The following is a 21,621-nucleotide window of genomic DNA, read 5'->3' on the forward strand; positions in this document are numbered from 1 at the left end:
GTCCATCGACAGATGACTGGATAAAGAAGTTGTGCTATATTTACACAATGGAATACTAATCAGCCATAAAAAATAATAAAATAATGTCATTTGCAGCAACATGGATGTTCCTGGAGAATGTCATTCTAAGTGAAGTAAGCCAGAAAGAGAAGAATACCATACGATATTACTCATATGTGAAATCTTTTAAAAAAGAGAGAGAGACATGAACTTACATATAAAACAGAAACAGATTCACAGACATAGAATACAGACTTGTGGTTGCCTGCAGGGAGGAGGGGTGGGAAGGGATAAACTGGGAGTTCGAGATTTGCAGATACTGACTGGTATGTATAAAACAGATAAACAAGTTTATACTGTGTAGCACAGGGAAATATATTCAACGTCTTGTAGCTTACAGTGAAAATGAGTATGTATAAATTCATGTATGACTGAAAAACTGTGCTGGACACCAGAAATTGACACAACATTGTAAACTGACTATGCCTCAATTAAAAAAAGAAAAAAAAAGCTGGTTTACAGTTACCTAATATATCTGACTACCAATTTAGTATTATACTATAGATCCATCCTGGGGAACATTTCTTTGATTCTGCCTTTCCCAGTAAAAACCCAAGATTCAAAGTTAGGAGAGCTGGCCTTTGGCCTGATAGTAGGTAACTGAATTTCTCATCTGTAAAATGTGAAGTTAAGAAACCCTCTTCCCTCGTAAACTTTAAGAAATAATGTTCATACCCTTTGACCAAGAAATTTTTCTTTCAGACATCAAATGAACTGCAACAAGAGAGGGGAAAAGGGTTTTATATATAAAGATGTCTCAGCATTTTTTCCACAACTGCAAAGCAATCTAAATGTTTGCCAACAGGCAACTAATATGATATTAACTACATAGAAAATTTGGCAGCCATTATAAATGCCAATGGGAGTTTACATCAACACAGAAAATGTCTAAGTTAAAATGTTAAAGGACCAAGATGCAAATCTGTTCATACAATATGATTGCAATTATATAAAATGAAAAACCACAAAATTGTGCCTAGAATGAAGACTAGAACATAATACATAATATAATAAAATGGTTATCATTGGCTAGCAGATTCTCTAATTTTCCTATAATACTTTACTCGATGACAGTGTCGACTTGTGAAAGACACCACTCAAAATTATAACATGATAGTGATTTCCTGCCTTTTTATTCTTGCAGACATGACCAAAGTTGGAGGTTTTCAGACCATAATTGCTCGTGTAAATGTTGTAAATACTGCCAACTATTTGAGGTGTTTTGGTTATTTTGGGTTTAACATGTTGACCTTAAAACTTATGGTAGGATCTGTTATAAAAATGACTTTGTTTAAAGTCAGGATTCCACAGAACAATTTCACGGATTCCCTAAATTCCATTCGTTAGTTTTGGTTTGTTTCCAGCTACAGATCTTTGTGGAAAAAGAACACCTGAAATTTAAAATTAAGAAAAATCCATCTCTTCTTTACAGGTATTCCATTGCCCAAAGAAGATGCCACTTCTGCCCCCTTGATCTCCAGCTCACCAGTGAAGGAATCCCGTGACTATGAAGACCCCCCAAGTGAAGAGGAAGAGAAAATGAAAGAAGAGCCCTTGACCATCTCGGAACTGGCATACAACCCCAGTGCCAGCCTGCTCCCCACCCCGGTTGACGATGATGAGATTGACATGCTCTTTGACTGTCCATCTAGGCTGGAGTTGGAAAGAGAAGACACAGACTCGTTCGAGGAACTGGAAGCAGATGAAAACGCCTTTTTAATGGCCGAAGAAGAGGAGCTGAAGGAGGCTCGCCAGGCTTTGTCGTGGAGCTATGACATTCTGAGTGGCCATATTCGGGTGAACCCACTGATCAAGAGTTTCTCCAGGCTCCTTGTGGTGGGCCTGGGGCTGCTGCTCTTTGTATTCCCCCTGCTCCTCCTCCTTTTGGAGTCAGGTATTGATCTCTCCTTCTTATGTGAAATCCGCCAGACGCCCGAGTTTGAGCAGTTTCACTATGAATACTACTGTCCTCTCAAGGAGTGGGTGGCTGGCAAAGTCAACCTCGTTCTCTACATGCTGGGTTGCTCATAAAACTCATCTCTCATATGACTAAGGGCTATATTCAATACTAGTGATTTGGTTTTTTTTCAGCAAATGCCTGGTTCTGAGTGGTCACGGGGCCATCAACAGGTGTTCCTTACTCCTCTGATTATTCAAACCTTTAAGTTAGCTTTCCATTATTCACGGCAAATACAGTTATTTTAGTTACAGGCCAGGAAGATGGCCTCTAAATAACCAAAAATACATTTATTTTTTATTATAGTACAGACATACTCTTTATCTATTATAATACATTGAGCTGAATTAGATTTCTTCCTTTTTTTAAATAGTTATTAGCACCATTACAAGCTATAAGGTTCAGAATCAGAATTTTAGTAAAAACCCAAGAGACAGTTTTTGAATATAATCCTTAGAGAAAACAATGTCCTCTAACCAATGCCTATACAACTAAATTTATGCTGGGCTTTTGTTTTTGTTTTTTTAAAAATATTTTTATGTGTTCAAAATATTTTGGTAAATTTTTGGCAAAAAAAGAAGCCTCCTGGAGTTATTTAAGTGTACAGATTGTAAGATTAATGCACAAAGGGTATGTCAGGAATTTTTTAATGTTTTGGCACTGGTTTGTTTTTTAAAATATTTTTGGCTGAACAATCACATAATTTGTTGTTACCTGCATATGAGACAGAAAATAGGAAGAAAAATACTGTAGAAAATAAGCTCTGAAATGGATGATGGAACTGGAGGATGCAGACATGGAAAAATGGACCACCCAGTGTCCACTTGAGGCTCTCCAAGTAGTTGGACAAGATGACTTGCTACTTTCATCTGCATTCTGTCCATTTATTCTGGCTGAGGGAATAGAATGTTTTTAAAAGAAAGTGAAACTTTAAAGGAAAAAAGTTAAAGGATATGCTAGTTAACTGCGTATTATTGTACCTTAACCCCAGAGTGGAAGCAGATGGGAACTGGTAAAAGGGCAAGTAGAAAAACAAGAGTTCTGGTGAGGCTGGTAATGGCAGGCAAGTGGTGGTAGACAAATGATCTATTTTATGAAAGTGGTGGTGTTGCAAGGTATTGGATGATGTAAAGAACAATGCACTCTGAGTTGACATAAGTATGTTTAAGTGGATTAAAATAAAAGTGGAAAAACTTGAAGGTACTTTTTTTGGTCCTTCATGCCATTCATCGAGATTCCGTGGAAGAAAGTTTAACAGAAGTGGGTGTAAGCGATAGAGAGAGAGAGAGACAGAGAGAGAGAGACAGAGAGAGAGAGAGAAAGGAAGAAAGAGTGTGAAGAGCGTGGATCTTGGCTTTTTGATAAATGCTGATGGTCTTCCTTGTGGTGGTGACTGTACACCTTTACTTTCCTAGTTTCCTTTCCCTCATTCATTAACTGGGGCTCTCATTAAGAAAGTGGAGGGGACTCACTAGATGGATATACCATTTTGGCTTCGATGAAGTAGTGAAATGACTCCCTAAGCTGACAGTACAGGGGATAAATGCCGTAATTACCTTGATACCATTAAATCCAGGACAGAAAGGCTCCGACGCCTTCCCGTGGAGAATACTTACCAATACTGAGCTATAAGTGAGAAAGGGAAGAGTAAGGAGCTTAGGGCATAAAGCATAGGGATTTCTCCAGATTGTAAATGAAGGCATGGAATGTTTTCAAAGGGACTGGGCTGCCTGTAGTCTTTCCCTAACTCCAGCTCTCCCATTAGCATAATTTCCAAATTGGCCATTCCAGTCCTACTCATTTGTGGAGCACTAAGGGCTTTATTAGACATTTAATTTTGTAAATCAGTTTTCAGAGTCAGCTCATCAAGCCTTAAGTTGAGCAAACTATAATTTGCTATTAAGTTTATAGGGTGTTCTTTCTCATGTACTTGATTCCTGCAATTCAATACCAATAATGAAATCAATTAACTAATTTATTTTAGAAGTTTGCAAATGGCCACCTTTGAAACTGATTTTTTCCCCCTTATTTATGGCTTAAAGTCATACTTTTTGACATAAGGGTACGCTAGTGTTGTCAGAACACAATTAGTACCCCCTTCTAATCATGCTTCACATCATTGTCTTTGAAGTTCTAATCATAGCAAATCATCCAGCCCTTGCCCCTTTAAACTAATATTAAACAGTATTTTTTAATTATGGAAGTAATTTATTGCCCATCATAAAAGTGAAAAAATACTGACCGGATAAATATCACACATAGTCCAGCCATGCAGATTTACATTAAGGACTAATAAATATGTAATTTTAACATTTCCAGCTCACATCTCTTTTCTCTTAGACAAAACCTTCACTGTTGAAGTAGAAATGTTTTTAAGTGAAAGAGTTGACAGGAGAGTCTGCTGAACTTAAACATTAGGTACGAGAGGGAAAACTCGGATCCTGAAATGTCATTTTGTCAGGATAGAATCAGTGTCTTTTAGAAAATATCCACTTAAGTTTTGTTAGAAGACAGTCACCAGTTGCCTGAATCAAATGAGGAAAAGACTGCTTCCAAAGATGGAGAATATATAATACAGTGAGATACAGAATTCAAAGCAAGTGTGTGAGTATATGTATATTCCATATTATTGGTATATATGTGTTACTATATGAATCTGTATATATGTGTGTATTTGTATACACACAACTGATATGCCCTTCGTACGTAGTTGTTTTTATTTTCCCCAGTAGAGGAATTTGTGACACATTGTTACTCCTTTTCCCTCTCAGATATCATAGCGGATAAAACCCAGTCTCAAAGGGTTCAATTTTCCATGAAAACCACCGTGTGTATATTTGTGGTTTTTGTATACACACATATATGGCAAATACATATACACACACAATCTTGTCTTTAGTGCTAATGCAAGTTGGATCATGAAAAAAATGTAGGTGAAGTGTCGTGTATTTCTGTCTGTGCTTGGAACATATTGTAAAATGTTATGTATCTGGAATATATTTTGTGGCTTGTCTAATATTTATAAAGACAACTCTGGGAAGAATTCAAAATGAATCGATTTCATTGAAATACTAGAGATATGGGGGCCATGTTACCTGTGATTGGAGCCTTATCTTTGTATAGTGAAATCTGCATTTCTATGTCAACATCCAGATTGTTTTATATGTTAATATGGTGGCAGGAATCCCTAATAAAAATACTCTGGGGAAAAATGTTTCTGCAATCATTTAGTTTTATTCAAAGTAGCCTGTTGGAAACTACAGAAAGGTGCCATCTAGTACCATGAAGTGAGGTCACCCTAGAATGGTGATAGTAGGGGGAAAAAAAATCAGAGGTAATGGATAGAATTAACCTTTTCAGAGCTATCCAGGCTAAAAGCAAAAACAGTGAGTGCACTAGAAATGCACCCAACATAAAAGACATCTATAGTTTAATTAGAGGCATTCTAGTTTTCTGTTTCTCTAGTGGCATTAGAAATAGAGAAATAGAAAAGCACAGGAAAAAAAAAAAAGGGTGTTCTGCACGACAGGGAGGAGGAAGGATTTCAGAGTGCTAGCAGTTAGTAAGTCATCACTTCCTGTGCCAGAGAGACCTACATCCGACCCAACTCTGCAACACTTGCCATTAAACATCTATCTGTTCACAGGCCCTGTGAAAATCTTACTATTCTCCTGTCTTTCCCTCCATTCACCATGGTCTAAAAGGCCCTCTGCTTTGGTCTGGCACAAAGCTAACTACTCCGCACCTGACAGTTAAACCGGAAGGTGTTGCTCTGAATGGAGTAAAAGGGGGGCTCTCTTTACTATAGGAACCAGTGATGTCCAGGTGAACTGTACCCTAGCTGTGGTGGCCTAGTCAAGTTTTTTTTTTTTTTTCAGTTTTATGGAAATGTAATTGACAAATACCGGTGTATTATTTTTAGGTGTACAACATAATGATTTGATATATGTATATATTGCAAAATGATTACCACAAGTTTAGTCAATGTCCATCACCTCACATAGTTAAAATTTTTTTTCTCATGATGAGAACTTTTAAGATTGCTGACTTAGTAACCTGCAGATAGATATACAGTACAGAATTGTTAACTAGAATCACCAAGCTGTGTATTATATCCCCAGGACTTAATTATAACTAGAAGTTTGTACCTTTTGACCCCCTTCATCCATTTTACCCCTCTGGGGGCTGAGGGTGGTGTAGTCTGTCAAGTTCGTCCTCAGCAGTCCTCAGGGGTCCCAGCTCCAGAGCACAGGCAAGAAAAGGAATTCGGTGGCCCGTGTTCAGGCATGTGAGGTGACTCAGACCTACAGTCCTGACTCCAGCACGCTCATCAGCACCTTGTTTGCCTTAATGTCTGCAGACTGGGAGGCTCACACAAAATGGCCCTTGGCCGTTTGTTCATTGAGCAGTCCAGGCCCCTGACTCAACCTTGCCTCTTGGGAAAAACCCTTTTCATTATTCGTATATTCCTTGCTCAGCCAAATAGAGCAAAGATCTCCTAACCACACTCCAGCTTGGAAGGAAAGAACTGGGGAGAAGCTTCCACCTGGGGTGACCTCGGGATGGTTGGGGTTGATGAACTGAGACTTGGGGCCGCCTTTCTCTACTGGGCGGAAATAATGTGCTAAAGGACCCTGCTTACTTGTCCTCCTGCTTCTTCTCTCTCCCTCTCTCTTTCTCTTGGACCTGCTTTTGGGCTTCCAGTCTACATGCAGTAAACAGACCCAGCAGGACCTGCCCATGCTGGGCCTACCCAGGACCGGCTCTCCATGTTCCAGCCTCAGTCTGTTACGGGGTGGGTAAGTTTGGTGAGCCCCACCCAGTGGGCTCAACTGTCATCACTTCAGAGAGGATGAAAGAAACCCCACTTTGGCCTCAGATCCTAACTGTGTTCTTCAATCCACCAATAAAGCTGATTTTAATCCTCTTCTGGGCATTGCGTCTACTGTCTACTGGGAAGTGGGATGGGTGATGAGGAGTGGTTCACAGTTCACACTAAGTACACTCAATATTTACAACCTCTGTAACCTCCAATGTTGCAACAAGGAAGGAGTGGAGGAGGCTGCTCCTGGCTGAACTCAGGCATCAGAGAATGTCTGCCACTGACATCAGCCCCAACAGGCCTGGCCGATGGGTGAGGGAACTTGGGACCTAATATTAGTAAAGAACAGAGGAGAGGGTTGATTGGAAGCTGATATCCCTCTTCTTTACCTGTAGCTGATGCTGACCCCACATATCTCTTTGAAAAGAAAACCAAAGCCACTTCCTGCTTGTAAAGGAAAACTTAGTAGGACATAGGCTATACTTTGTGTGGTACCAAGTATTGAAACCTGTCTTGCAAATTACAGCAGCTCCTCCAGTGAACCCAGATCACCTGGGTCTCCTCATCCACAAGAATTATGATTTTGGTAATTCTAAGGACTGTGAGCTTTCCAAAGAGACTACCCTTCAAGGGAGAGAATATACTGAGAAATCAACATTGGTTTCCACTCTGCTTGGCAGTTACAGTATTCATAATAAGTTAAAAACATAGTGTTATTGTTTGGGCATCGGTCTCCTGTCACGTCTGTGGTGAGGAACCAGCTTCCTCCCACACAAGATCAGCCTGTGTCCTCATCACCCTGAGCTGCTGGTTCTGCAAAGGTGCAAACCAGCCCCTGAACAGTGGTGGCCACAGAGAGGTACCACCTCCTGGTCATAGGGTTTCTATATAATCTATTGTTCAAACCGGGACTCTCTTGAGAATGAAAGGGGGTGTTTTTATTGACTACGTCACAGTGACAGCCGTTAACTAGGACTTTTCCAGACACGCTGCCTGTAGAGCTTTGCTCCGTCAGATAGATGCCCTCTTTCAACAGTTCTTCCAGCAAAATGTTAATAAGGTGAAAAAAGGAAAGATTATTGACCTATAGTCACAGTTCTCCTACTTGCCATCAAGAATCAGACTAAAAGTCACCAAAATTAATTATATCATGGGTTTTGGTATGAGACTGTAAATTACACAGAAGATTATTTTAAATGAGACTTCTGGCACTGAATATTTAATGCTACACACTCAATTTGCTTGCCATTTATAATGCTGACTTTCTCATTTAATGTGAAGCAGGTAGAGAGGTAATCTCAAGGTTGCTCCATAGTCCTGAATTTCACATTTCTGATTTGCACATACACAACGATGAGCAGCTTAACTGTGAGCAACCTAGTAACACTAAGTTCACTCAGGACTGAGTTACGCCAGCTCATACAACTCAATAACAAAAAACAAACAACACAATCCAAAAATGGGCAGAAGACTTAAACAAGTATTTCTCCAATAAAGACATAAAATGGCCAACAGGAACATGAAAAAATGCTCAGTGTTGCTAATTATCAGAAAAATGCAAATCAAAACTATAATGAGGTATCACCTCACACTTGTCAGAATAGCCATCATTAAAAAGTTCACAAACAATAAATGCTGGAGAGGGTGTGGAGAAAAGGGAACCCTCCTACTGTTGATGGGAATGCAGTTTGGTGCAGCCATTTTGGAAAAGAGTATGGAGATTCCTTAAAAAACTAAAAAGAGTTACCATATGATCCAGCAATCCCACTCCTGGGCATATATCTGGAAGAAACTAACTTGAAAAGATACATGCACCCCAATGTTCATAGTAGCACTATTTACAGTAGCCAAGACATGGAAACAACCTAAATGTCCATCAACAGATGACTGGGTAAAGAAGTTGTGGTATATCTATACAATGGAATACTACTCAGCCATAAAAAAAATAATATAATGCAGCAATATGGATGGAACTGGAGATTATCATTCTAAGTGAAGTAAGCCAGAAAGAGAAAGAAAAATACCACATGCTATCACTTACATGTGGAATCTAAAAAAAGACAAACTAACTTATTTACAAAACAGAAACAGACTCACAGACACAGAAAATAAACTTATGGTTACCAGGGGGAAGGGGATTGTAAGGGATAAATTGGGAGTTTGAGATTTGCAGATACTAATATATATGAAATAGATAAACAACAAGTTCGTACTGTATAGCACAGGGAACTATATTCAATACCTTATAATGACCTATAATAAAAAATATTTATATATAGATGAATCACTATGCTGTACACCAGAAATTAACACAACATTGTAAATCAACTATATTTAAAAAAAAAAGCCAACATACAGAAATTAGCTGTATTTTTCTATACCAACAATGAACTATCAGAAAGGGAAATTAAGAAAACAATCCCACTTGCAATAGCATCAAAAATAATAAAATATTTAGGGCTAAATTTAACCAACAGGGTTAAAAATTCTATAAGCCAAAAGGTTAAGACATTGATAAAAGAAACTGAAGAAGACAAATAAACGGAAAGCTATTTCATCTCATGGACTGGAAGAATACTGTTAAAATGTCCATACCACCCAGAGATCTACAGATTTAATGCAATCTCTATAAAAATTCCAATGGTAATTTTCACAGAAATAGAACCAACAATCCTAACATTTGTGTGGAAACATGTAAGACCCCAAATTGCCAAAGGAACCTTGGGAAAGAAGAACGAAGCTGGAGGCATTACACTTCCTTATTTCAAATTATATTACAAAATTATAGTAATCAAAATAGTATGGCACAAGCATGAAACCTGTCACACAGATCAAGGGAACAAAATACAGGCTCCAGAAATAAGCCCATGTATATATGGTCAATTAATTTATGGCACAGGAGAAAGAATATACAAAGGGGGAAAGGGTAGTATCCTCAATCAACAGTGTTGGAAAATACTGGATAGCCACATGCAAAAGAATGAAACTCTATCTTACACAAAATTAGCTCAAGATTAATAAAGACTGTAAAACTCCTAGAAGAAAAAAATAGAGAAGTTCACTGACACTGGTTTTAGCAATGATATTTTGGATTTGACATTAATAGCAAAAATAAGTGGGACTACATCAAAATAAAAAGCTTTTGTTGGCAAAGGAAACCACCAACAAATGAAAAGGCAGCACATGGAATGAGAGAAAGTATTTGTAAGTCACATATTCAGAAAAGAGTTACTACCAAAAATACACAAGGAACTCATCCAACTCAATAGAAAGAAATCAAAACAAATAAAACAAAAACCCCAAACAAATGGATAAAAGGTTTGAATAGACATATTTTTCCAAAGAAGACATACAAATGGCCAATGGGTACATAAAAAGGTGCTCAATATTAACAATCATCAGGAAAATGCAAATCAAAAACAAAATGAGCCATCATCTCACATCTGTTAAGATGGCTATTATCAAAAAGGTAAGAGATAACAAGTACTGGTCAGGATATGAAGAAAAGGGAACCCTTGCAGACTGTTGTTAGGAATTTACTGTTTTTGTTTTTTTTAAATTTGGGAGGGAAGAGTAATTAGGTTTATTTATTTATTTTTAGTGGAGGCACTGAGAATTGAACCCAGGACCTCGTGCATGCGAAGCATGTACTCTACCACTGAGATGTACCCTCCCCTCTGTTGTTAGGAATTTAAATTGGTAAAGCCACTATGGAAAATATGACAGTTCCTCAAGAAATTAAAAATAGAATTCCCATATGTCCCAGGAATTCCACTCTAGATATATATTCAAAGGAGATAAAATTCTTATCTTTAAAAGACATTAGTACTCCCATGGTTACTGCAGCATTATTCAAATAGCCACACTATGGAAACAACCTAAGTGTCCATCAATGAATGACTGGATAGAGAAGATGAGATACATATACTTACACATAAACACACAGGAATATTATTCAGCCTTAAAAAAGAAAACCCTGCATTTGCAACAATATGGATGGACCTTGAGGGTGTTATACTAAGTAAAATAAATCAGACAGAGAACAGTCTACAATGATATCATTTATATGTGGAATCTAAACAATACAAAACAACAGATGAAACTTACTTATAAAAAGCAAAGAGTAGAAAAGTAGTGGCCAGAGCCTCAGGGTATGTGTAGGAGTGGAAGAAATAGGAAGAGGTTGTGAAAAGAGTATAAACTTTCAGCCATAAAGATGAATAAGTCCTGAGAATATACATTCTGAGATATAATGTATAATATGGTGACAAAAGTTGACAAAAGTGTATTGTATAATTGAAATTCGCTAAGAGAGTATAACTTAAAGGTTCTAACACCAAAAAAAAAAAAAGACTAAATATGGGAGGTAATGGACATGTTAATGAACTCAATGGGGGGAATTCTTTCACAATGTGTACATATACCAAATATATGTTGCACACTTTAAATATTTCACAATTTTACTTGTCAATTTTACTTCAGTGGGCAAAAATTTAAAGTTTTACTTTAAAAAATGAAAAAAATGGGTTAATAAGCTATGCTTCCACCTTAGGAAAACAGACCAAAAAAGAGCAAACTAAATTCAAAATAAGCACAAGAAAAGAAATAAGAATTAGAGGAGAAATCAACAAAATTGATAGCAGGAAATCAATAGAGGAAAATAAATGAAACCAAAAGCTGAGTTTTGGGGGGAAAAAAATCAACAAAATTGGTAAGCTTCTAGCTAGACTAACTAAAAAGTACAGAGGAAGAGAGAAGACACAAACTACAGAATAAAAGGAATGGAAATATCAGAAATGGAAAGGTGACATCATCAGAAACCCCATGAACATTGAAAAGTTAAAGGAATATTATGAACAACTTTATGTCCAGAAGTTAAATAAGGTAGATGAAAGGAACAAATTTCTTGGAAGACACAATCTGCTAAACATCAAAGAAGAAGAAACAGACAATCTGATTAGGCCTATATCTATTAAAGAAGTCAAATTAACAATTAATAACTTTCCAAAAGTGAAAGCACCTGACCCAGATGGACTCACTGATGAATTCTACCAAATATTCAATGAAGAAATTATACAAGTTCTCTGCAATCCCTTTTAGAGTTTAGAGGCAGAGTTAATACCTCCTAAATCATTTTATGAAGTCAGCATTGCCCTGATACCAAAACCAAAGATATTATAAGAAAACTAAGCATCAATATCTCTCATGAGCACAGATGTAAAAATCATCAACAAAATATTAGCAAATTTAATGCAACAATATATAAAAAGAGTTATATATCATGACTAAGTGGGATTTATCCCAGGTACACAAATCTGGCTCAACATACAAAAATCAATAAATATAATCCATCACATCAATACGCAAAAAAAAAAAAAATCAGTAGTATCTACATATTTTTCTTTAATCTAAAACTTTTAAAACAAAAATTTATTTAAAAATCAGTATCAATAAGGATTAATTTTTTAGAAACATACAAAAAAAATTATGTATCATATTAGTAGATGCAGAAAAAAATTCAAAAATACCTCCTAGAAGTCATAGGCAATTACAGCAAGAAAGCAAGATACAAGGTTAATATAAATGTTGATTGCTTTCCTATATACTAGCAATGAACAAGTGGAGTCTGAAATTAAAAATACAATTACCATTTACATTAGCACCCCCCCTAAAAAAAACATAGGTATAAATAAAACAAAATATTATAAGACCTAGATGAGGAAAACTACAAACTGATGAATGGAATCAAAGAACAACTAAGTAAATAAAGAGATATTCCATGTTCACGGATAGGAACACTCAGTATTGTGAAGATGTCAATTATTCCTAACTTGATCTACAGATTCAGTGCAATCCCAATCAGAATCCCAGCAAATTATTTTATGATACTAACAAACTGATTCTGAAGTTTATATGGAGAGAAAAAAGGCCCAGAATAGCCAATACCATATTGAAGAACAAAACTGGCTGACTGATACTACATGAATTCAAGACTTACTATAAAGCTACAATAATCAAGACTGTAGTACTGGTGAAAGAATAGACAAAAAGCCTAATGGAACAGAACAGAGAGCCCTAAAATAGACCAAAATAAATCAGTCAAACTTATCTTTGACAAAGGAGCTAAGGCAATACAATAAATAAAATAAAGTCTTTTCAACAAATAGTACTGGAACAACTGGACATCCACTTGCAAAAAAAAAGTGAATCTAGGCAGAGAATTTACACTCTTTATAAAAATTAGCTCAAAATAGACCACAGACCCAAATATAAAACATCAAACTATAAAACTCCTGGAGATAATACAGGAGAAAACCTAAATCAACTTGAGTATGGTGAAGACTTTTTAGATACAACACCAAAGGCAAAATCCAGGAAAAAAAAATAATCAATAAGCTATATTTCATTAAAATTGAGAACTTCTTCTCTGAGAAAGACATTCTAAAGAGAATAAAAGACAAGCCACAAACTGGGAGAAAATATTTGCAAAAGAGACATCTGATAAGGAATTGGTATACAAAATATACAAAGAACTCTAAGTCTTAGCAATAAGAAAACAATCTATTTAAAAATTAAATCAAAGACTTAACACCTAACCAAAGAATATATACAGATTGCAAATAATCATATGAAAAGATGCTCCACATCGTAAGTCATGAAAGAAATGGATGTTAAAATGAGATACCAATGCAAAACTGTCTGAATGGCCAAAATCCAGAACACTGGCAAAACCAACTGCTAGCAAGGATTTGGGGCAACAGAGATGTTCATTCACTGCTGGTGGGAATGCAAAATAGTACAGCCACTTGGGAAGATAGTTTTCCTCTTATCATATGGTTCAGCAATCACACTCCATGGTTTTTACCCAAGGGAGTTAAAAACTTATGTCCACACAAAAGCTTGCACATATATGTTCATAGCATATTTATTCAAAATTGCCAAAACTTGGTAGCAACCAAGATGTCCTTAGGTAAATAGATAAATAAAATGTGGTACATCCTGATAATGGAATATTCTTCAGCACTGAAAAGAAATTATTTATCAAGCCATGAAAATACATGAATGAAACTTAAGTGCATACTCCTAAGTGAAATTAGTCAGTCTGAAAAGGTTATATACTATATTATTCCAACTATGGAGACAGTAAAAATTTCAGTGATTGCCAAGGTTTGGGTGGGCAAGATGAATAGGCAGAGTAGAGAGAATTTTTAGGGCCATTAAAATACTCTGTATGAGATTTCCAGTCAAGATGGCAGAGTGGTAGGACCACGAGCTTGCCTCTCCTCATGACTACAACAAATCCACAACTGAATGCTAAACAACCATCAAAAAAAAAAAAAAGACTGGAACCTAGCAAAAAAGATCTTCTGCAACTGGAAACAGAGAGAGAGAACCACAGCAAGATGGTAGGAGGAGCGTGCTCACAATATAATTGGGCCCCATACCCCTCAAGTGGGAGACTCACAAGCTGAAGAATAATTAACTTACAGAGGCCCTCCCACAGGAGTGAGAGCTCTAAGTCCCACCTCGGGTCCCCAGCTTGGGTTCCAGCATTGGGAAGAGAAGGAGACCCCAGGACACCTGGTTTTGAAGGCCAGCAGGGCTTGGTGCCGGGAGCCCCACGGCACTGGCGGAAACGGAGACTCCACTTGCTTGGGAAGCGTACACGGAATCTCATGTGCTCCAGGTCCAAGGGCAGAGGCAGTGAGTTCATAGGCACCTGGGCCAAGCCTGCCTGCTGGATTTGGAGGGTCTTCTGGGGATGAGGGGGAAGGCTGCAGCTAACCTAGGGGACATAAAAGCTGGTGGCCGACATTCTGGGAGTGTTCATCTCCATGAGCTTTCCTAGAGAATGACATCTTGATTGGATCATTAGCACCAAGACCTAGCCCCACCCAACAACCTGTAGGGAAGCCTCAGGCCAAACAACATACAGGGTGGGAACACAGACCCACCCATCAGCAGAATTCCTAAGCCACAAAGGCCTCTAGACACAGCTCTATCCACCAGAGGTCCAGGACAAAGCTTCACCCAGCAGTGGGCAGGCACTGGCTCCTCCTGCCAGGAAACCTGCATAAGCCTCTAGTCCAGCCTCATCCACCAGGGACAGATACTAGGAATAAGAAAACAACAATCCCAAAGCCTGTGGAAGGAATCCACAAACACACAGAAAGATAAGACATATGATATGGCAAAGGAATATCCCCCAGGCCAAAGCAAAAGATGAAATCCCAGAAAAAGAAGTAAGTGATGAGGAGATAAACAATTTATCTGAGAAAGAGTTTAAAGTAATGATGGCCAAGATGTTCAGAGAACTCGAGAGGAGTATAGATGCACAGAGTGAAGTTTTTAGCAAAGAGTTGGAAAATATAAAGAATACCCAAACAGAGCTGAAGAACAAAATCACTGAAACAAGTAACACACTAAAAGGAATCAAGAATAGGCTAAATGAGGCAGAAGAATGGATCAGTAAGCTAAAAGACAGATTAGTGAAAATCACTACTTCAGAACAGAAAAAAGAATAAAAAGGAATGAGGATAGTTTAAGAGAACTCTGGGACAACATGAAGCACATTAATATTTGTATTATAGGGGTCCCAGAAAGAGAAGAGAGAGAGAAAGGACCTGATAAAACATTTGGAGACATAATCACTGAAAACTTCCCCAACTTGGGAAAGGAAACAGTCACCCAAGTCCTGGAAGCGCAGAGAATACCACACAGAATCAACCCAAAGAGGAACACACCGAGGCACATAGTCATCAAGTTGACAAAAATTAAGGATAAAGAGAAAATATTAAAATTAGCAAGAGAAAAGCAACAAATAACATACAAGGGAACTCCCATAGGTTATCAGCTGATTTTTCAGCAGAAACTCTACAGGCCAGAAGGGAGTGCCACAATATATTTAAAGTGATACAAGGGGGAAACTTACAACCAAAAATATTCTCTCCAGCAAGGCTCTCATTCAGACTTGATGGAGAAATTAAAAGCTTCACAGATAAACAACAGCTAGAAGATTTCAGCACCAAATTAGCTTTACAACAAATGTTAAAGGACCTTCTCTAGTCATCAAACCATAAGAAAAGAGAACAAAAAGAAGAAAGAGGAAAGAAAAAATAAAGACCGACAAAAGACTGCTTTGGCTGTTCGGGGTCTTTTGTGGTTCCTTATAAATTTTGGAATAGTTTGTTCTAGTTCTGTAAGGAATATCATGGGTATTTTGACAGGGGTTGCACTGGATCTGTGGATTGCTTTGGGTAGTGTGGCCATTTTGATAGTGTTGATTCTTCCAATCCAAGAGCACAAGAAATCTTTCCATTTCTTTGTGTCATTTTGGCTTTCAGAGTACAGGTAACCTCCTTGGTTAGGTTTATTTCTAGGTATTTTGTTGTTTTTGATGTAATGGAAATGTTTATGCTGGTTATAAAATTCTGGTTTTTGAAGTGAAAAAAAGTGAATGAAGGGCCACAAATGGCAAAGTAGCCTTCTTTCTTATAGGTGAGTTGTATTCCATTACATATATGTATGCTGCATCTTCATTATCTATTCAACTATTGGTGTGCACTTAGGATGTTTCCATATCTTGGCAATTACAAATAATGTTGCTGTTAATAGCAAGGTGTATGTATCTTTTTCAATTAATTTATTTTGTGGTTGGCTTTATTCCTTTGATAACTATAAGTTTAAAAAGCTAAAGTGCTAAACGTTCTTAGAAACAATGAACAGTACATATATGTAAATTTAAAATATGTGCAGAAAAAAAAAAGAGCTATCAAGCCATGAAAGATATAGAAGAAACATAAAAAATATACTACTAAATGAAAGAAGCCAGTCTGAAAAGGCTACGAACTGTACGATTCTAACCAAATGACATTCTGGAAAAGGCATAACTACAGAAACAATAAAAAGATTGTGGTTTCCAGGGGTTTGGGGAGAGGGAGAGAGGGAGGGAGGGATGAATAGATGGAGCACAAGGGATTTTTAGGGCAATGAAATTACTCTGTATGACACCATAGTGGTGGCTACATGTCATTATGCATTTGTCAAAGCCCATAGAATGTACAACATCAAGAGTGAACCCTAACGTAAACTATGGACTTTGGTTGATAATAATGTGTCCATGTTGGTTCATCTATTGTTACCAAATATGCCACATTGATGAGGGATACTAAGGGTAGGGGAGTGTATATATGTGGGTAGGGAGAGCCATTTGGGAACTCTGTATTTTCTGCTCAATTCTGCTGTAAACCTGAAACTGGTCTTAAAAAAAAAAAGTCTATTTAAAAAAAAAATACTCTGTATGATACCACAATAATGGATGCATGTCATTATATTACTTTTCAAACCCATAGAATGTGCACCACAAAGAGTGAACTGTAAGGTAAACTATGGACTTTGGGTGATTATGATGTGTCCGTGTAGGCTCATCAACTGTAACAAATGTACTACTCTGGTGGGGGATGTTGATAATGGGTAAGGTTATGCAGGAGGTATACGGGATATCTCCATACCTTCTTCTTAATTTTACTGGAAGCTTAAACTACTCTAAAAAAATAAAGTCAATAGAAACAATGCTATGGAATAAACAAGCATGCAAAAAGACAATTGCATAAAGCAATAATTATAAAACTGGGCCCCTTGTGGGACTTATCACATATAAAGAAGGCAGAGGTACATTGGAGCAATTGATAATTTGTTGGTATTAATTGAAACTAGACTTTCAAGATTAATATGTTAATTTTAACCCCCAAGTAAACATTAAGAAAATAACTCCAAAAATATAACAGAAACAATAAGAATTTAAAATGGTACACTAGAAAATATCTAATTACAATGCCAGAAGGCAGTAATTTATAAAGGAAAACACAAAAGATGAAAGACATATAGAAAGCAAATAGCAAAATGGCAGACATATAACCTACTCTTCAGTAATTACACTAAATGTAAATGAACTGAACAATCTAGCAGGGCTAGGCAAAAGGCATAAAAAGCATATCTAACTATATGCCATCTAGAGGCAATACAATTTAGATTCAAAGACAACTTGGTTGAAAGTAAAAACCTGGGAAAAGATAAACGATGCAAACAATAGCCAAAAGAGAGTTGGAATGGCTATATTAGTATCAGACAAAATAAACTTTAAAGAAATTGTTACTGTAGGCCAAGAAAGACATTTTATTATGATAAAAGGTCAATCCATCAAGAAAATGTAACAACTATAAATATGTAAGCATCTAATTCCAACAAAATTCCAAAATACATGAAGCAAAAACTGACACAGGGAAAAGTAAACAGTAATAGTTAAAGTCTTCAATATTCCACTCTAAAAAATGGATATATTAATTAGATAGAAGATCAGCAAAGACATAGAAGACTTGATTAACACCATAAACCAACTAAACCTAACAGTCATTTCTAGAATACTACGGCCAACCACAGAAAAGTACACATTTTTTCCAAAGTGCACATGCAATATTCTACAGGATAGATAGTATGTCAAGCTATAAAACAAGCCTTAATAAATCTGAAGTACTGAAATCATACAAAGTATGTTTTATGACTATAATAAAATGGAATTATGAATCAATAAAATGAAATCTAGAATATTTATAACTATGTAGAAATTAGTGTATCATATTCCTAAATAATCAATGGGTCAAAGAAGAAATCATAATAAAAATCAGAAAACTACACTGAGAAGAGAGAAGATGGCGGAGCAGAAGGACGCCCGTAGCTCACCCTCTCCCACAAATGCACCAAGACCCACATCCACAGACCCACTCAGCCAACCAGAGCACCTGCGGAACTCCGACAGAACATCGCCCTCTTCAAAAGACAGAGATGCCAAAAATCTGGTAGGAGAAAAGGAAAAAAGAAAGAAGAAAAGGCAAAGCAGAGCGGGAAGGGTTCCGCGGGGAGGGAACGGCAAAGGAGGACTGGCACTCATTTGCTGGGTCTCCCCTCTCCAACTGAGAGGCCAGCGGGATGGAGGGGGAGCCTCCGAGACTCGGATCTGTATAGACCAGCCCTTGACCGACAGAACTGAGTTAAACGGGCACAGACGGTCCTCGCAACACCCAGCCCGAGACGCAGGCCGGCAGCTGGGAGCAGGGCCAGGCTGCACAAGCCGGGCGGAGGACGGGGGCGGCTGCATGCAGGCAGCCCCGGGGGATTGCAGGGGGCTGCGCGCCCTGGCTGTGGGTGCACAGGGCAGAACAACCTGGGCCCTCCATAAAACAACAAGGTTGATGTGCCCTGGGGGGAAGGGTGCATACCCCCATCTCTGAAAACCCACGGAAAGTTTTCAGGAGAAGAGAGGCGGGGCTCAGACACAGCCGCCATATCCTCCAGCGCTTAGCATCCAGGCCGGGGCGGGGGCGAAACCTGCATCCACACCTAAGTGCTTTGCAGTCTCAAAGGCCAGAGGGAGACTTGTCCACAGCCCGAGGCAGATAGGATCCTTCCATCCTGGTCCCTCAGAGAACTTGCTCCGCCAAGACAAACAAGGAGCTGGGTTCTAGCCCAGAGCAGCGACAAGGCTGTCCCTCGGTCTTCCCCAAGCCCACGTGCCGAGCGCCGACCCGAGGTGAAGCGCGCAGCAGCACAGAGCAGCAGAGCTACTGGCGCAGGTAGAGGGAGAGCGGCCCCCCCGTCTTTCGGGCAGGAGCTCAGCCCCTGACCGCGGTGCTGGGAGGGGGCGCGACCCGCCCGCCTACCTGGCCAGTCTGCAACATCTGACTGCGGCATCCGGAGGGGCAGTGACCCGCCCGCCCACAGCAAAGGACAGCTGCACCTGACCCAGTGTTGGGAGGGGGCGCGATCGGCTTGCCCACAGGCACCAGGAGCAGCACAGAAGAGGGCGCCAACGGAGGGCCTCTGGAAACAGCAAGCTGAGCTTCCAAAACGAGACGAATACAGAAAGACTTCACATTAAAAGCACACAGACTCCAGGAGAACACCGACAACACCCCCCCCCTTTTTTTTTAAATCTGTTTTTACCTGTTCTATTTTCTATTACCCTCTTAATTTTTACTTCTTAATTCATTTCTATTTCTCTTGGGTTTTGATGTCCTGTTATTGATTAGACACAGGTTTCAAATACATCTATTCATCTCCCCCCCCCCCCTTTTTTTTTTAAAGGTTTTAAAAGGACGTCTCAACCCAATTAATACTCGGCTTCAACTCGCTCTTCTATTATTCATTATACACTGTTTTCAAACCCTCTTTCTCCCTTCTTTTAAAATTCTTTCTCTCTCTCTCTTATTTTTTTTCTTTTTTTCCTAAGTTCTATTCCTAAATAGGCATTAGATAGATAAAATCCTTAAGGACCAAAAGAGACAACTGATACTCCATAAACCACAGTGCCAGAGAGGTATGAGCAACATGAAGAAGCAGAGAAACCTTTCCCAATTAAAAGAACAAGAGAAATCCCCTGAAAGAAAGATCAATGAAATAGATATCAATAGCCTACTAGATCAAGATTTCAAAAAAGGAGTGATCAAAGTGCTGAAGGAATTAAAAGAGATAGAGTTTAGAGATATAAAATATGTCAAAAATGAAATTGAACCTATAAAGAGCCAAGTAGAATGGGTAAACTCATTGACAGAGATGAGGAATGATCTAATAGCTGTGCAAAGCCGACTAGATAATGCAGAGGAACGAATTAGTGATCTAGAAGACAGGGCAATAGAAAGCACCCATTCAGAAGAACTACAAGATAAGAAAATAAAAAATAATGAAAATAGCATAAGGGACTTATGGGATAACATAAAGCGTCCCAATCTTCGCATAATAGGGGTCCCAGAAGGGGAAGAAAGATCAAAGGGGATTGAAAAGGTTTTTGAAGAAATCATGACTGAAAACTTCCCAAACTTAAAGAAGGAATCAGATATCCAACTACAGGAAGCTCAGAGGGTCCCAAACAGGAAGAACCCAAATAGACCCACACCAAGACATACCATAATCAAGATGGCCAGAGTCAAGGATAAAGAAATGATTCTAAACGCAGCAAGAGAAAAGCAAAGAGTAAGTTACAAGGGAACCCCCATAAGGCTCTCAGCTGATTTCTCTACACAAACACTACAGGCCAGAAGGGAGTGGCAAGATATATTTAAAGCCCTAAATGAAAAAAAGATGCAGCCTAGGATAGAAGGAGAAATAAAGAGTTTCACAGACAAGAAAAAGCTGCAGGAGTTTAGCAACACTAAACCAATGCTAAAAGAAAAATTGAAAGGGCTATTCTAAATAGAAGAGCAGCAGGATGCTACAGAAATGAGAAACTCACAACTGGAAAGGTGATAACTCATGAATTACAAATAAAGTAAACACGAAATTATAAAAGAAGACATACAAATCACTGAGAGTGGGAGAGGGAGGCAGGGAAATATAGAATATTTTTTTCTTTCTTTTTAAAATTTTTTTTAACAGTAGGATGGGTTTGAAATCATGTTACTATCAGTTTAATAAAAACAGTTATAGTAATGGGCTAATAGATTTACAAAAAAGGGTAACCACAAGCCAAAAACTTACAAGGGAGTCACAAAAATTAAATAAAATCCATGATAATACAAAGGAAAATTACCAAACCACAAAAGGAAGAAGAAAGGAACAAACAGGATATACCAATTCAACTGCAAAGATAAGTTCAAAATGGCAATAAACACACATCTATCATTAATTACTGTAAATGTTAATGGACTAAATGCTCCAGTCAAAAGACATAGAGTGGCAGACTGGATAATAAAGCAAGAACTTTCAATATGCTGCATACAAGAGACCCACT

General features: G+C 38.1%; 1 protein-coding gene and 1 long non-coding RNA gene across 7 annotated transcripts in view; one reads left to right on the top strand and one right to left on the bottom strand.

The window, feature by feature from the left end:
- Positions 1–6,944, top strand: part of FRMD3 (FERM domain containing 3) — a 256,971-nt gene extending 250,027 nt beyond the window's left edge. For 2 of the 3 annotated variants that reach the window (XM_010993498.3, XM_031447141.2), the window contains one exon: positions 1,493–5,229. In XM_010993498.3, coding sequence (XP_010991800.1) covers positions 1,493–2,091 — 599 coding nt within the window. In that variant the 3' untranslated portion in view covers positions 2,092–5,229. Of the gene's footprint in view, positions 1–1,492; positions 5,230–6,721 lie in introns of those variants that run through there. The other variant, XM_031447136.2, reaches the window with a different exon arrangement.
- LOC135322245 (uncharacterized) overlaps positions 1–21,621 on the bottom strand; it is an 85,688-nt gene that overhangs the window by 30,506 nt on the left and 33,561 nt on the right. The window lies entirely within an intron of this gene.

This window comes from Camelus dromedarius, chromosome 10 (genome assembly GCF_036321535.1).
Source record: "Camelus dromedarius isolate mCamDro1 chromosome 10, mCamDro1.pat, whole genome shotgun sequence".
In the NCBI taxonomy this organism is placed as follows: Eukaryota; Metazoa; Chordata; class Mammalia; order Artiodactyla; family Camelidae; genus Camelus; species Camelus dromedarius.